At 33.3% G+C, this 15,154-nt stretch overlaps 4 protein-coding genes across 8 annotated transcripts in view; 2 read left to right on the forward strand and 2 right to left on the reverse strand.

Annotated features, from left to right (window-relative positions):
• Nucleotides 1-22: 22 nt before the first annotated feature.
• LOC111806873 (protein ESMERALDA 1-like) lies at nucleotides 23-6,017 on the reverse strand. 4 transcript variants are annotated; one of them, XM_023692393.1, is made up of 11 exons: nucleotides 5,328-6,017; nucleotides 5,154-5,215; nucleotides 4,259-4,328; nucleotides 3,146-3,213; nucleotides 2,905-2,993; nucleotides 2,339-2,536; nucleotides 1,851-2,055; nucleotides 1,602-1,769; nucleotides 1,347-1,514; nucleotides 1,065-1,255; nucleotides 23-676 (listed from the first exon to the last, which is right to left on the reverse strand). In XM_023692393.1, exons 1-11 carry the CDS (start codon nucleotides 5,635-5,637, stop codon nucleotides 514-516), a joined length of 1,692 nt encoding a protein of 563 aa, XP_023548161.1. In that variant the 5' UTR covers nucleotides 5,638-6,017; the 3' UTR covers nucleotides 23-513. The 4 variants fall into 4 exon arrangements, with proteins under 4 accessions (XP_023548161.1, XP_023548154.1, XP_023548169.1 ...); XM_023692386.1 differs by lacking the exon at nucleotides 5,154-5,215 and having other exon boundaries at nucleotides 5,266-6,017; XM_023692401.1 differs by lacking the exons at nucleotides 5,154-5,215; nucleotides 5,328-6,017 and adding an exon at nucleotides 4,445-5,136.
• Nucleotides 6,018-9,806: 3,789 nt separating this feature from the next.
• Nucleotides 9,807-11,320, reverse strand: LOC111808855 (10 kDa chaperonin, mitochondrial-like). The gene is made up of 3 exons (XM_023695103.1): nucleotides 11,077-11,320; nucleotides 10,833-10,972; nucleotides 9,807-10,201 (listed from the first exon to the last, which is right to left on the reverse strand). The coding sequence occupies exons 1-3, from the start codon at nucleotides 11,179-11,181 to the stop codon at nucleotides 10,153-10,155; spliced, it is 294 nt and encodes a 97-aa protein (XP_023550871.1). The 5' UTR covers nucleotides 11,182-11,320; the 3' UTR covers nucleotides 9,807-10,152.
• A 769-nt stretch (nucleotides 11,321-12,089) lies between these two features.
• LOC111801088 (putative B3 domain-containing protein At3g24850) lies at nucleotides 12,090-12,878 on the forward strand. Its single transcript, XM_023685102.1, has one exon. It carries the CDS (start codon nucleotides 12,090-12,092, stop codon nucleotides 12,876-12,878), a length of 789 nt encoding a protein of 262 aa, XP_023540870.1.
• A 2,063-nt stretch (nucleotides 12,879-14,941) lies between these two features.
• The window catches only part of LOC111788091 (probable RNA-dependent RNA polymerase 1), a 6,589-nt gene continuing 6,376 nt past the window's right edge, over nucleotides 14,942-15,154 (forward strand). For both annotated transcript variants that reach the window (XM_023668280.1, XM_023668271.1), the window contains exon 1: nucleotides 14,942-15,022. The gene's annotated coding sequence lies outside the window, so the exon portion shown is untranslated. The remainder of the gene's footprint in view (nucleotides 15,023-15,154) is intronic.

Below are 15,154 nucleotides of genomic sequence, written 5' to 3' on the forward strand. Positions count from 1 at the left end.
TTTGTTGTTATAACAACAGAGATATCCAAAACGAATATGATAAGATATATCTAACAAAACTACACTCACACTTTTACAGTATTGATCTGCACTCTTAACCTAAAACCTATCACAAAAATCTCAGGAACAATGGGAAGAAAAGAATAACTATGGTGAACAAACAAGTGTTTTTCTACAGCTTGTTAGATACAGCAGCTGCAGTTTCAAAGGTAAAACAAAAACAATGCCTCAGCCAAAACCTTACAAATGCTCTCAACCAAAATAAACTGCGGTCGTCCAAATCTTAGAAAGATGTAACTCCTCACACAATCCTATTTTCAGAAAGAACCAGATCAATATGACCCCCCTACTACAAATCCTTGAAGATCCCGAATCAGGGTGTGCCCTCTCGCCGTGTTGAAAGGGAAAAAAATGAAAGAATTACAAAAGAAAATGGATGGTTAGCAGCAATATGTGTTGGCAAGATTACATTTCTAAGGGTATATGGCCCCATCGAGTCTCCCACTCTGAAAATCAAGGGGCTGATGACGATTTCGTAGCGTTTGATTTGTTGGTAAAACACATGCAATCTGGACAAGGGAAGGTGTATATCGAGTCGTTTGGTCTTTTGAGCTCAAACCCCTTGGAATCACTATGACTCCGCATGATGAACATATGTCTCTTAAAACTTTTCCATCTGAGAAAATGAAACAAAAAGGAAATGATAGTGAAGTCATATCACATATGTACCTGAAAGTAGCATTTGAAAGGATACCAGTAGCCAGCAATTAATGCAACATGTTTTGATGCTTTATAATTTCCGAACAGATACTCGTCGCATAGTCCATTTGATTTAGCGTGTCTAAAAATATACAATACAATCTAGATGGCATACCAACCAGACCCTAATATTTTCCATAAGACCCTCGCCACCGAGACCAAGTGTTCGTAAGGGTGACAGGTTTTATATTGTGCATGTGTTATAGCATCAGTTGGCTTGACTGTTCAACATATATAGGGAACCTCATATTAAAAAACTATGCTAATCAGACTTGACTAATACGATTGACACGAGTAGCACGTACCCGGTTGTAGGGTTATCGAAAAGTAATGCTAACTTTCGCTTGTCCGGCTTGACCGTTTTGGAGTGTCCACCGTACAAGTATCTTCTATGGCCAATCAGAAAATGTGGGAAGTTGCCACCCTGTGTTGTCACAAATACCTCGCTGTGGAGACAAACTGTATAGTCTATAGCAGCCATCCTGGAAGAAAAACTCTGATAACAAGAACTAGCAGCTTCAATAAGAGACACAGAAACTAGCTCTCCAATCATAAAACAAATAACTGAGAATTCAAAATCACAAAACCTTGAATGGAGAAAGTTCTTCAGGTGATGCCAGCATTTCCTTCGTAAGCAGATTCGGAAACATCTCCAAAAGCGGAGCCATATTTCTCTCAGCATCATATATCGTTCCCGACGCCAAATAAATAAACGTGCTATTATCGAATCCCATTCCCCTAAGCATTAAGCCAACCTGTTGAATACAAGAAAACAAGACACCTGATCTCACAAGAACACACTTTTTAAAAATTTCATGAAGTATAGCAGACACAGCAAGCACCTCTAAAGGAGTCATTGGACATTTCCCGTTAACCCTTATCGCACCGGGACGTATAACTCTACCGGGTTTTGTGAACTTCCCTTTCCATCCTTTTTCTCTGGCTGCTTTCATGTCTTCCACTTCTTTAGACCCACCATCAAAAATACAACACGAGAATGCAACCATATCCTGGCACATCATGTTAACCAAGTTTAGGTTTTCATTAACTCAATTATGGGATCAATATACATTCAAGCTTTCAAACAGTACCTCCTCAAAGCGAAGATGTACAGAAATATACTTCCCACCATCTCTGGCACTGCGTTCTCTCATCCTAGCAACCAAAATCTCTCCCAATGATAATATAGGAGTAGAGAATCTCAGCGCTCTATAATTTGCTAAACATCGAAGGCGTTGAACAGCAGGAGGAGCATCAAATGATAGTCGATTTGCAAAAGGCGAAATTCTTATGACCCTGTAATGAAACTCCAAATTATGCCAGAAACTAAGATCAAACTATTTACAGCATGGATTATAACAACAAGATTAAGATCCACAAAACATTACAAATGGCGTACACCACTTGTATACAGTTCGTCGTAGATATACATTATCTGCTTGTTTTTCCACAAGAAAAACTAAAAAGCAGTACATGTTTTCTTTCTCGTCACACAAAATGAGAATAAAAATATGATGGGGGGAAAATATCTTCCACAAACATTTAACCACAAGCTAATAGTCAGAACAGAAACACTCACAGTTCATCAAGTAATCTTGGAAGCACAGTATCCCTGTAGTAATGAATGGACGACCATGCCTTTATTCTGAAGTTGTAGACATTAGTCATGTTGTGGTCGAAGCGTTCCATAATGTATTCTGGAATCTTGTTTACAATGCGCACATCATTCTCTAACGTCTTGATAAAATATTCCTCGTCATATATTTCGCTGAACTTGCTGAACAACAAAATACAACATTAAATCAATTAGCCTTGAAACACGGATGCATTGTGCAGATCAATGTACTACAAGCCCATAAAGTCGAAATGGAAGGAAAGCCAAAGGTTAGCAATGACAAAGATCTTCCTAATAACCTCAAAAATGTATGATACCAATTAACTAGGAATCTAGCTAAAAATGGATGCGCATACTCAATAATAAATAATGTTATATAGAACTTTACAAATCCAAACAAATACAACCAATTTGTATGTTATTGACATAAGCTGACAGCTTTACAAAGGTTTATAGAATTCTAGCCTTTTCTTAGAACATTAACATCAAGCATAGTAAAAGGTGGTACAATTTGTAGTCCAAAGACATACCTAGGATCTCTCCAAATGCTGTGGAAATGAAAATTAGGGATTACAAGTGTTGCATTTAGATAGCCAGCCACAGCAACTGCATTGCATATCTGCAATACATAGATAACAGTAATGACATAGAATGAGAAAAGGCATTGTTTACAGAGAAACCTAGTTTCTAGGGAATGGTTTCTTTCATGGGATTGGGATAGTAGGTGGTTTAAGGAAATAAGAAAGTAATGATGAGGTAAAAGAAACCAACTGATGTTCTTTGCTGATTTAGACCACCGTTTGCCTCAACATAAATATATCCATTCGACTCCGGTAGGCCTATCAAAAATTAAAGAAACCACAAATGAAATTGTGAAGAATAAAAGAAACAGAAATTTAAATAAAATTTAGTAGGCATTATGTAACAGCCCAAGCTCACTGTTAACAAATATTGTCTTTCTTTGGAGTATCCTTTTCAGGCTTTCCTAAAAAGTTTTTAAAACGCGTCTGCTAGGGAGAGGTTTCCTTTGTTCCCCTCTCCATCCGATGTGGGATCTCACAATCCACCTCCCTTCAGGGCCCATTGTCCTCGCTGGCACACCACCCGGTGTCCACCCCCCTTCGAGACTCAGCATCCTCGCTAGCACATCGCACGGTGTCTGGCTCTGATACCATTTGTAACAGCCCAATCCCACCGCTAGCAGATATTGTCTTCTTTGAGCTTTCCCTCAAGGTTTTTAAAACATGTATGCCAGGGAGAGATTTCCACACTCTTATAAAGAGTGCTTCCCCTCTCCAACCAATGTGAGATCTCACGCGTTAAGGGNATGCTAGGGAGAGATTTCCACACTCTTATAAAGAATGCTTCCCCTCTCCAACCAATGTGAGATCTCACGCGTTAAGGGAAAAAGGCAAGTAATAAAATTATTTTTAAAAAATGCAACATTTCTAAACAAGAAAGGGCATAACAAGAGTAGGAACACATATCAATAAGTAAATTCAATCACAGGTCTTAAAAAGGCATCTCATCTGAATAGTAATCAGTCTCTCAGGATAAGTTCATTACTCATAATATGATCACAACAGTGGTAAAGGGAAGAGGTTATAGGAGGGCAGTGAGTAGAAAAAGTAGCAATACTGCAATATCAGACGAATTTTGTAACACTCTGACGTGATATCAATCATTTAGAATGGCTTCAAAGATGGTGCCGCCTCTCAAATTGGCTTTGAGCCTCAGGGATCAGACACTCACCTCTGGCATGAAGTGATATCCAGAATAAAAATGGAATAGGAAACGGGCTTTGCTTGAAATGCAATTCAAAATAATGAAAGATTTCCTACCTCCTGAAGAAACATAAAATGGAATAGAAAACAGGTCTCTTACCTCCTGTGGAATTGCTGATACATGGTTTCCACTGACCACCTTTATAAGAGTGTTTCCATATCGTCGATATCTGCGGTTATTTTGAGTATTTAATGTCACAAGAATCGCAGAAAAGATATCGACACGTAAAATTCATATCATAACATCTTCATAGAAAAAATACATTAACAAATTTTCTTATCAGACTTTTATCCATAGGAGTTTCAGGCTTCTGTTCATCCATTTTGAAGAAACCAGATTTGAGTCCCGACTAGCCATATCTGTAAGACAAAACAGAAGCCTAATTCCCTTTTTCCCACTCAAATACCATGTCCTACGACTCAACCCGAGCTCTCGACAACGCCATGCCATGCAGTCATTTCACACTTTCGAGTCATTTCCTTACAGCATAAAACATGCTCATAAGTGATAAGCTTCCAACAGATAGTTGTTTGAAATTAAAAAAAAAAAATATGTAAGAAATAAGAGTTACTAATCTATCTCATATCAACAAAGTCCCTCCGATTGAATAATCACATTTGAAATGTTTTGCCCCACAGAGAAAAAGATGAAAAAGTGAGAGAACTCAACAGAGAACGCATTTCTTTTCCATGAATTCAGGAAAAAGAATTCATATCTTGAGCATCACTCATTGGTTACTAATTCATCGACATTCAATAACCAACTATTAAAGGTTCCTAACTATGAAGAGTAGATCAAGAAAAGATGGCAAATCAAATTAAGGAATCCACAAGAAACCACCAATGGAACTCAATTTGTAAAGGAGAAAAGCAACAAGAAAACAGGACACCCACGTCCGATTCCAATTAATGAATCAATTAGCGACTATGCAAAAACAAATCAACCCCACATCAAGAAACCCATCAACCAATCGGAATTGGAAACAAAAACGAACCGCATCAGTGGAAGAGTTATCAGCATCCATGTCGGAGCGCAGCTTGGCGAAGAGTTGGGGACTTCGATAAACAGAGCNAATCAACCAATCGGAATTGGAAACATAAACGAACCGCATCAGTGGAAGAGTTATCAGCATCCATGTCAGAGCGCAGCTTGGCGAAGAGTTGGGGACTTCGATAAACAGAGCCAGCAGCAGGGCGATGTTTGATGACTGGAACGACATCGTGAGAGACAGTGCCCATATAAAGAAGCATACTGGAGATGTAAATTAGAGGGGCAAAAAGGAAGATCCCTTGGCGACGAAGCAAAACGGAGAGGATTAACCAGGCGAGTCGCTGGGGAAAGGTCCGACCCGGTTGCTGAGCTTGAGTGAAGCGGCCGCCCTTAGACCGTGAATGCCGCAGCCGTGGGGACCGAAGAGGCGACTGCGGCGGTGACGGAGTTGAGTGGCCACTGCTCGGCAGCCGATTATATGGGTGCATTTGGTTCCACCCCAGAATTCCACTAATCTACATCACATCGATGAAAATGGACTTGAACTCACAGATTTCTCAGAATAAAAGGGAAATTGAAGAGACCCTTTTCGTAATTGATTAGAGGGAAGATGCAAAGGATTATGGGGGAAATGGAAGAGGTTGGTATTGTGAGAAGAAGAAAATGATTTGGTTTATGGTTCCAAAGCGGAGAATGGAATGGAATGGAAGAGAATTACTTGTTGCGTAAATCTCCTCCGCCTGTTTTTCTCATTTAAAAATCATTCCATTTTTTCTCATAATCAATCTTCGTCATCCTTAATTTTTTCATCCCACTCTCTTAACGAACTTTCTCGTCTTCAACTCTTTTATTTTGTTCTTCTTCCTTCGCTTTTCTTCATCATCTCCTTCTCTCTCTCTTTTTTTCTTCTTTTTAGATTTTTCTTTTCATTCTTGTAACATTAAGAACATTAAATACATGTAAATGATTATAAAAAAATAAAAAAGAAAAAAACTTTAGAAATTTTATAGTTAGTGTATAATCCCAAAAATTTATTAATTTGAAAAAATCCCAACTTTATCATAAACAAAAAAGGATATATTCGTCTTTTAATTTTATGTTGATTGAAATATAATAATTGTTTACGGGCGTGATTACATAAATTATGTATTTTAGAAGAGAAAAAGACGTTTCTAATCTTATTAAAATTAAAAATATATATATGTGATTTTTTTATATTAAAATAAGTAAAATTTTAGTAGATAAATTACGAAAAGGATAGGCACTAAGATTTCATTTCAATTATATACCAAGGGGAAAATATTAATTTAAAAAATTTAAAGTTGTAAATAATATAATGTCCAGGTATTTATTTATTTATTTATTTTCATTGAATTTAGGAGGGGACATTAAGATGTTTTTATTTATTTATTTTATTTAGTTGATAATTTGAGTTAATTAAAATTAAAGTTTAAAACACATGGTTTATAGGCCACGTGTAGGGAGGATATAGTGCCACATGGGTGGGGTGGCAGGTAAGTGGTGAGCCACCCGATTTGCTTTTGTCCCAAGCAGTAGAAGAAAGCAAGAAGATTTAGATTAAATGAAGACGTGGAAGGTGGTGAGCTGGAGGCACGAGGCAGCCACCACAATTGTCGGGCAATCCCACGTGTCCACATGTTCTTAAATCTTAAAATGCAAATCTCACATTTTTCTTACATTTTGGTTCTCTCACGTTATTATTATAACTATTATATAATATGATTCTTCTATGGTTGAGTTCCAAATACTTTTTAAGAACATCTATGATTAACAGATATTTGTACTCTGATTTTTCACAATCACATCGATAAATACGATATAGTTTTATTACTTATTAATTAGTTAATAATTAACATTCCTTTCCCACATTACACCAACTAATTGCTCTACACGCCCATGGACGACCTTCTACATTTCACTCATTACGTTTTTTTACATTTAAAACATTATCTTATCTAAAACTAAATTAATATTTAAGAACTAATTAAATATTTTACGAAAATAAATATGGAAACACAAATTATACTTCTTTTAACATTAAATTAATTTCTTAATGTTTATTTCAATTTCAAATCCCTGCATTTAACATGGTTTTTTTTTTAAACTAAAAAATTTACGATAACTTTTCTACTTTTAATTTTTTTTTGTACAAAATTTTTAAATGTCTCAAATAAAAAATAAATTTAACCGNTTCTTTTCATTCTTGTAACTCAATGTTTTGTTTTTTTTTTTTAATCTCCTCCTACCATCTAAGATTTATTTTTTATTACATTAAAAACATTAAATACATGTAAATGATTATAAAAAAGTAAAAAAGAAAAAAAAAACTTTAGAAATTTTATAGTTAATGTATAATCTCAAAAATTTATTAATTTGAAAAAATCCCAAACTTCATCATAAACAAAAAAGGATATATTCGTCTTTTAATTTTATGTTGATTGAAATATCATAATTGTTTACGGGCGTGATTACATAAATTATGTCTTTTAATTTTAATGGTTAAGATGTTTTTGTGTTTGGATGTCTATAAACTTATTAAATGGTTAAGATCTTTTTATTTATTTGTTTTGTTTAGTTGATAATTTGACAGTTGAAAACACATGGTTTATAGGCCACGTGTAGGGAGGATATAGTGCCACATGGGTGGGGTGGCAGGTAAGTGGTGAGCCACCCGATTTGCTTTTGTCCCAAGCAGTAGAAGAAAGCAAGAAGATTTAGATTAAATGAAGACGTGGAAGGTGGTGAGCTGGAGGCACGAGGCAGCCACCACAATTGTCGGGCAATCCCACGTGTCCACATGTTCTTAAATCTTAAAATGCAAATCTCACATTTTTCTTTCATTTTGGTTCTCTCACGTTATTATTAAAACTATTACATAATATGATTCTTCTATGGTTGAGTTACAAATACTTTTTTAAAATATTTATGATCAAGAGACATTTGTACTGTGATTTTTCACAATCACGTCCATAAATACGATACAATTTTATTGATTATTAATTACTTAATAATTAACATTCCTTTCCTACATTACACCAACTAATTGCTCTATGTTTTACCATTAGTAATATTTAAGAACTAATTAAATATTTTAGGAAAATAAATATCTAAACACAAATTATACTTCTTTTAACATTAAATTAATTTCTTAATGTTTATTTCAATTTGAAATCCCTGCATTTAACATGGTTTTTTTTTTTAACTAAAAAATTTACGATAACTTTTCTACTTTTAATTTATTTTTTTTTGTAGAAAATTTTTAAATGTCTCATAAAAAATAAATTTAACTGCTATACTCATGTGTCAATTTGAATTTCATAAAAAAATCAATAAATTATTATTAAAATTTTTGTATTTGATAAGAGAGAATTTTACCTTTTTGTCTAAAAAGATCTTTTTTTAGTAAGAGAGAATTTTAACCTTTTGTCTATAAAGGTCTTTTTAGACCAAAAAAAAATAAAAAAGTGAGAATTTTATGTTTTTTAAAACCCATACAAAGATGGTTTTTAACTATCCTTTATCCCCCCCCCCTCTCTCTCTCTCTCTGTTATTTTGTATCGTTTCTATTATAATTATTTATTTTTCTTCATTTTCTTTCACGTTTAATTCTTCTTTTACTTTCTTTGTTGTATTTTAAAATATGATTCTTTAAATATATATATATATTTCGATTTTTTACCATTATTATTATCCTTTTTATAACTTAACTTATTTTATTTTCTCTCAATTATTTGTTTTTGCATCATTTGGAATTTCCTTTTCACTACTTATTTTTATTTACTAATTGTTTTATAATTTTTTGTTATTTATTAATCATTTTCAAATAGTTTATAAAAAGCTCATAAAATAGTAATGAGTGAAATAAAAATAACTATACTTCGAAATATAACACGTTAATTTTTAATATAAATTAAAAAAAAAATTATATTATTTATAATTAATGAATGAAAACTTTCATTAGTTAAAACTATTTTAATAATTTAAAATAATAACAAACAATAATATAAATAAAATAAATTAACAAATGCAATAAAATTGTCTGAAAGGTATTAAGATAACTAAGAAAATAATATTATTTGTATAAAGATTTGATAACATTTCGTCTTAATTTATTTTATTGTAGATTAACTCAATAAGTTATCATAATTAATAAAATTATTATAATTAACTATTTGATTACAATAAATCAATAATAATTTATTTAATTATCTAAAATTGTTAAAACGAATTTATTTATATGAAAATCTAACAACATTTTAACTTTTCAATAAGATTTACTATAATGTTACCAGTCTACTATGAAACATGGAAATTCAAAGTCCATTCATTTAATTCATTTTTTGACGGTGAATCACTTACCGCTGAAAAAAGAAATATTACGCTGGTAAGGAAGTGAGAATATTACAATCATTGGGGCAGTGAATCAAATCTGGCTATATAAACAACTGTACCCCATAATTAATCCAACTCATTCGCCTCTTTCATGTCATACAAACATGACTGAACACAAGATTAACCATCCATAACATCATAATTCGATCGCACAAGACTGTTTTTTATTTAATATGTAAGTCCTATAATTATGTATCTCATTGGATTTAGAACGAGTGGAAACAAAATAGAAAGAACAAAGTAATTGAAGCAACTCAGAACTATCTTATTTCCATAATCGTATGTTAAAATTCCTACAAAATAGCCTTAGCCATCAAATACAACAGTTCTCTATTCCTCCAACCCATTGGAAAAACAAAACAAATGCTGAATGAAGATAAGGAATCACAACAGAAGCAACGATGAACTGAAAAGAGTTTCCATTAAGATTTATCCAAATGGAAAACTAACCATAAAATGATGGCATCCTTCATTATTGCAGTGAATAAGAAGCTACAACATGGAAGAGAAGAGAATCAACTCAGAGTACCAGAATGAGCTCCTCTTGCAAAAAGCGCAATCCGACCACACCATGGAGTCGGATGAATCTATCAATCATGTAGAGTTCCCAAAATGTCTTCATCTCTAAACAAATGGAACCTGCAGATAAACCCCAATCAAACAATTCAAACTAAAATCATGAAAATGGATTCAAAAATGTTATTTTAATCCTTTTCTTTTAGTCTTGGTTTGACATAATTTCGAGGAACATTCAGTTTCGGGAAGAAACACTGAAACAGCAATTTAGTTCTTCTCTCGAAAGTACTTTTTTAAGTGTTTTTATGCTATGAAAGTTTCTACAACACTTGTTCATTATCTAATCAAATTTAAAGAGTTAATACACTAGCTTTAAATCTTTCTACAAATCATCTTAAATTCACTCTTCGCCCTAAATCTTCCTGAAAATTTTAGTTGATTCAGCTTTATGTTTTCTCTCTTGGACTTTCAAATACTTAGTTTTAACACAACAAGTAAAGTTCTATCCCATAACTCTGTAGAAAACAAATTTAGCTCTTCAACTTTTTTATTAATTAGTTTAACTAGAATTCAAATTCATTTAGAATCGGAGATGGGGCCTCAGAGACATACAAGCATTATTCATGAGTTCACGTTAGTGAATTAAAGATGCAAACAAAACAAGCATAATAAAAAGTGCAGGACGAATTATATCGCAGACGACCATTTCTGCAAACAAAGAAATAAAACTAGTTAAAACTGTTTAAAATCATACTCTTTCTCTCCAAGCTTCACCGACGTGCCTCCATATTCAGGCAAAAGAACGGTATCACCTTCTTTCACACTGACCGGAATCAGATTCCCGTTTCTATCCCGTGCACCAGGACCCACTGCAACCACCTTACCGGAGTTCAACTGTCGGAGCAAACATCGGTTAATCACATAAAAAACCAAATCAAGTAAGGACAAGGAAAATTGAAATGAAACTACAGATAAAACGAATGCTACATTGCAAATACCTTGGTGGAGCTCTCTGGGAGAAGAATGCCGGCGGTGGTTTTGGAAGGAGGAACAATTTTCTCGATCAGGACACGATTGAAGAAAGGAATTAATCGCTTCGCCATTCGTCTTTGAGTTGATTGTTCGTGCAACGTCTGTGGTCGAAGAATTAGGGTTTTGGAGTAGGAAGGCGACGAGAAGAGGTGCTTTTTATGTGGCGCTATTGGACGAAAGGGCGTGCAAATTTGGGGTTCTGGATGCGCCTAGAAGGTTCTACGCGTTAGGGTTTAAGTGCTTTGATGTTCTTGGGTTTAGACCTTTTGGAGAGTGCATTAAGAAGGCCCAATGGGCTTCCGGAGATTGCATTAAGAAAGCCCATTGGGCTAATTTTCGGAGAGCGCATCTAAAGGCCCATTTGCATTTGAGAATGTAAATAAGCTATCTTTTGTTACACATATATACATATACATGGAGCTTAAAACATAAATGTAAAATTATATTCTTATTAATAACCGCAAGTTAATTTATATTTGTCAACATTATTTAATTTCAAATGTATTTCTTAGTATTAGCATTACAGTAGCTATATTTTTTAAAATGTTCCTCAGTTACAAACATCAGCCGCTTGTTCTTGTTCATGGTGATTCAGAGAGTGGAGCGCAGTCTTAGACAGCAATATTAGCATTGGGATTAAATCTAATTTTGTTACAAATTAAATGCAAGTTAGTGGAATGAACCGAGTTAGCTGTCTCTTTTTGTTACCGTTAGAAACAGAGCATTTATGGGAAAAAAAAAAAATACTCCTCTGTTTCTCAGAGTCGCACTAAGAAGATGATTGCCCTCAGAATTTCCTTAATCAGATTTGAATCCAACGGCATCGGAGTGGTTTAGGATGTGAATCAATTTAGGAAAATTTGAGTCAGAGCCGTTAATAAATACCCTTCACCTCTCGGCTCTCACTGCCGCTTCACTTACTCATCTCTGTTTGCTTGCAGCTCAAGGTTTTACGTGCTCTGTTTTCTGCGATTGAGCTATGGGTTTGAGAAGACTTAAAAACGAGATTTCTTTTCTTGATTTGGACCTTGGAGTTCACATTCCTCGAAGAAAGAGGGGTTCTTCCGGCTCTGCTATTACCAAACGTTCAATCTCTATGATGGAGTGCGCTACCATTCTGATTGCATTCTCCAACTCTGTCACTCATGTCCTTCCGTCTGCCTATCTTCCAGTTCGAACCACTAACACAAAACCCATCACTGACAGAAAACCCATCTCTGAAAGAAAACCCATCACTAAAAGAAAACCCATCACTGAAAGAAAACCCAGGAAGAAGAGGTGTAAGCAAACCCCCTTTCCGACCACTCCGGACATGCCGGCGGCGATGAGAGATCGAATTGGGGAGATGGGGGCGTACCAAATCGAACTGGCAATTCAAAAACAACTGCAAGATACTGATATGAATAAGAATCATGGGCGACTATCTTTCCCTGCAAAGAAACTGAAAGTGGATTTTGCAACGGAAGAGGAGAGGAGGGTACTAAAGCAACAAGAAAACAAGGGGAAAAAAGGGATGAATGTAATGATAGTGGATCCTCTTCTCCGAGAGAGCAGCATTTGCTTGAAGTTGTGGAAGATTGGGAGCGGGGATTCCTACTGTTTAATGACACAATGGAATTCGTTGGTGGAACAGAATGGGTTCAAAAGCGGAGATCACGTCCAGCTTTGGAGCTTCAGAAAAGATGAATTTGAGGCTGAAACTCAAACCATGGTTTCTCGTCTCTGTTTCGCCATGGTTAAGCTTGATGCCACCACTGCTTCTGCTTGAAGCTGATTCTTAATTGTTCACGTAATTTTGATCGATATAGCCAAGTATGACCTAGATTGCCATGTTTTTAGTGAAGTATATATGATAATATGTCTTTTTTTGTGACAACAACGTTTTAGTCCATTAACGTATGTTGTGAATTAATGTTTTCATGAGATAGGACCATAAATAACTGGGTCCACGTGGGTCGTCACGAATCACATACCAATATAGTTGGAATTTGGAAACTGACGTGTCTCCTAATCATCACTCCTAAACTTCTCTTTTACATTCATTACCAAAGATTGACTGGAAGACTTAGTCCACATCATCAATTCTTCTCTATACATTCAATTATAAAATTTAGCTCTTTGTTTTTTTAATCATATATTTGTTCTCCTAAGTATTTAATTTCATCCTTTGAATAAATATGTAGTTAAAGTCCATGCGGGTCAGTCAAAGTCCTGCTTCACTCTCATTTTTAAAAAATAATTTTTGGTTAATTTTTTAAAAAAGGAAAACTTTTTATGATAATCGACACAGTTTTTTTTTCNCTTAGAAGTTAAAAAGACTATAGAGAAATGAATCAAAATTCTGCATCTCTGCTTCCAGTTACCTTCTTATTTGGAAACTTGTGGCTTAAGTTAGGTTCTTTTCTTGGTCCTCATTCTTACTCTTCAAATTAATAATAATAATAATAATAATAAATAATCATTTAGAAGTTTTTAAATTTGGGTTACTTTTTCATACTTATTAAATTGATTACTAAAGTCTAGACTTATATTTGTTTTAAATTGAGAGAATAAAATAAAATATACTATAAATCAAATTATGAATAAAGAATATTAAGATATATTATTTACTTTAAATATTATATATATATTATTTTTGTAAAACTCATCTAAAATTAAAATATTTATATGTTTGATTATGTTTTTTTAACAAAATGTTGTTATTAATGTCAAATTACTTCAAAGGACGAATAAAAAATAAATAGAAGCATTTTACCATATATAAATGAGAATAAAATAAAACTCAAGAACAAATGCTATATAAAAAGGAAAGAACATTCTAGAAAAGTAGGAAAGGAAAAGAAATATAAAGAAGAAAATAATTCATAAATATTTTTAAAAAACAGAAAAAAGAAAAAGAAAAAAAGAGATTCAGTTATTAATATTGCTGACCTGGCGATAAACCGTTAAACCAAGGAGACCAAGACGAAAATTTCTCCAAATCTTTCTCCACCTTTTCTAATTCCGACGTTGACATGAACTCAACTCATACAAATTAAAAATTTATAATTTTTTTTTTTTAATTTAATTTCATATCTACTAAATTCATTAATTTTTTTAAAAATGAATACGAATTAAAATTTTAAGTAGGGATCAAATGAATTTTTTTTAAGGACTGAAGATTAATGTCTTATTATATCCCACTAAATTTTGTTTAAATTAATACAAAGAATATGGTATAAAAACCAAATAATGTCCACAAAAACTATATAATAGGGCCCAGTAGTTAGAAAGTAGTGCGTCACTCTACTTTTATGTAAGTTTCCGACCATATTCCTATATAATGCGTTGATTATATTCAATGCAACATAGTACAACATTTTTCCATCTCAAACGCGTGGGGCCCCCTTTCTCTCTATATGGGCCCATTTCCAAAAGGGACTAAATGAAACATCCTTCTAGGGATGTAATAAATCATTTCATAAACTATAAATCAAAATATTAGTCAATAGTGTGCTTTTATATATATATATATATAATTGGATGGACTAATTAAAATAAATATGTGGATTTTTATTAAAAATTATGAACTAAAAAATTTCACATGGTTCATATATTTATAAATTTGTAAAAAAAATATTACTAATGTTGAGAAGATAGAAATAAAATTTAATATATATATATATATATATAATAAATAATAAATGAATGCAGGAAGGCATAAATTAAACTTGGGTGAGAAGATGATGACCTTGACTAGTGTTGAAAGACTTGATTAAAGTAGATCTCCTCTCCTCTCTATGGTCTATAAATTGCATATACTTGCTTCCTATTTTCCCCCACAGCTTTATTCATAATCTCAATTTCAGTGCCTTTTGTTTTGCTATTCAGTCCTCCCATTTCTTTTGATTTGCAGTTCTCCCATTTTTTCAGGTACATGTTTCTCTCTCTCACTATTAAAAAAAAAAAAACAATTTCAAATATTATGCTGAGAACATGAAAATGAGTGTTTTTTTTTTTTTTTTTTTTTTTTTTTTTTTTTTTTTTTTTTTTTTTTTTTTTTTT

This window comes from Cucurbita pepo, chromosome LG01, assembly GCF_002806865.2.
Source record: "Cucurbita pepo subsp. pepo cultivar mu-cu-16 chromosome LG01, ASM280686v2, whole genome shotgun sequence".
NCBI classification, from domain to species: domain Eukaryota; kingdom Viridiplantae; phylum Streptophyta; class Magnoliopsida; order Cucurbitales; family Cucurbitaceae; genus Cucurbita; species Cucurbita pepo.

Coding starts and splice junctions, on each gene's coding strand:
- LOC111806873 (XM_023692393.1), bottom strand. CDS start 5,637: ATGCACCCATATAATCGGCTGCCGAGCAGTGGCCACTCAACTCCGTCA. Junction 3,214..4,258: donor TATCAGCAATTCCACAGGAG/GTAAGAGACCTG, acceptor AATTTTTGATAG/GCCTACCGGAGTCGAATGGA. Junction 677..1,064: donor TTCGATAACCCTACAACCGG/GTACGTGCTACT, acceptor TCATTTTCTCAG/ATGGAAAAGTTTTAAGAGAC.
- LOC111801088 (XM_023685102.1), top strand. CDS start 12,090: ATGGGTTTGAGAAGACTTAAAAACGAGATTTCTTTTCTTGATTTGGAC.
- LOC111808855 (XM_023695103.1), bottom strand. CDS start 11,181: ATGGCGAAGCGATTAATTCCTTTCTTCAATCGTGTCCTGATCGAGAAA. Junction 10,973..11,076: donor TCCCAGAGAGCTCCACCAAG/GTATTTGCAATG, acceptor TTGCTCCGACAG/TTGAACTCCGGTAAGGTGGT. Junction 10,202..10,832: donor GTGAAGCTTGGAGAGAAAGA/GTATGATTTTAA, acceptor GTTTATCTGCAG/GTTCCATTTGTTTAGAGATG.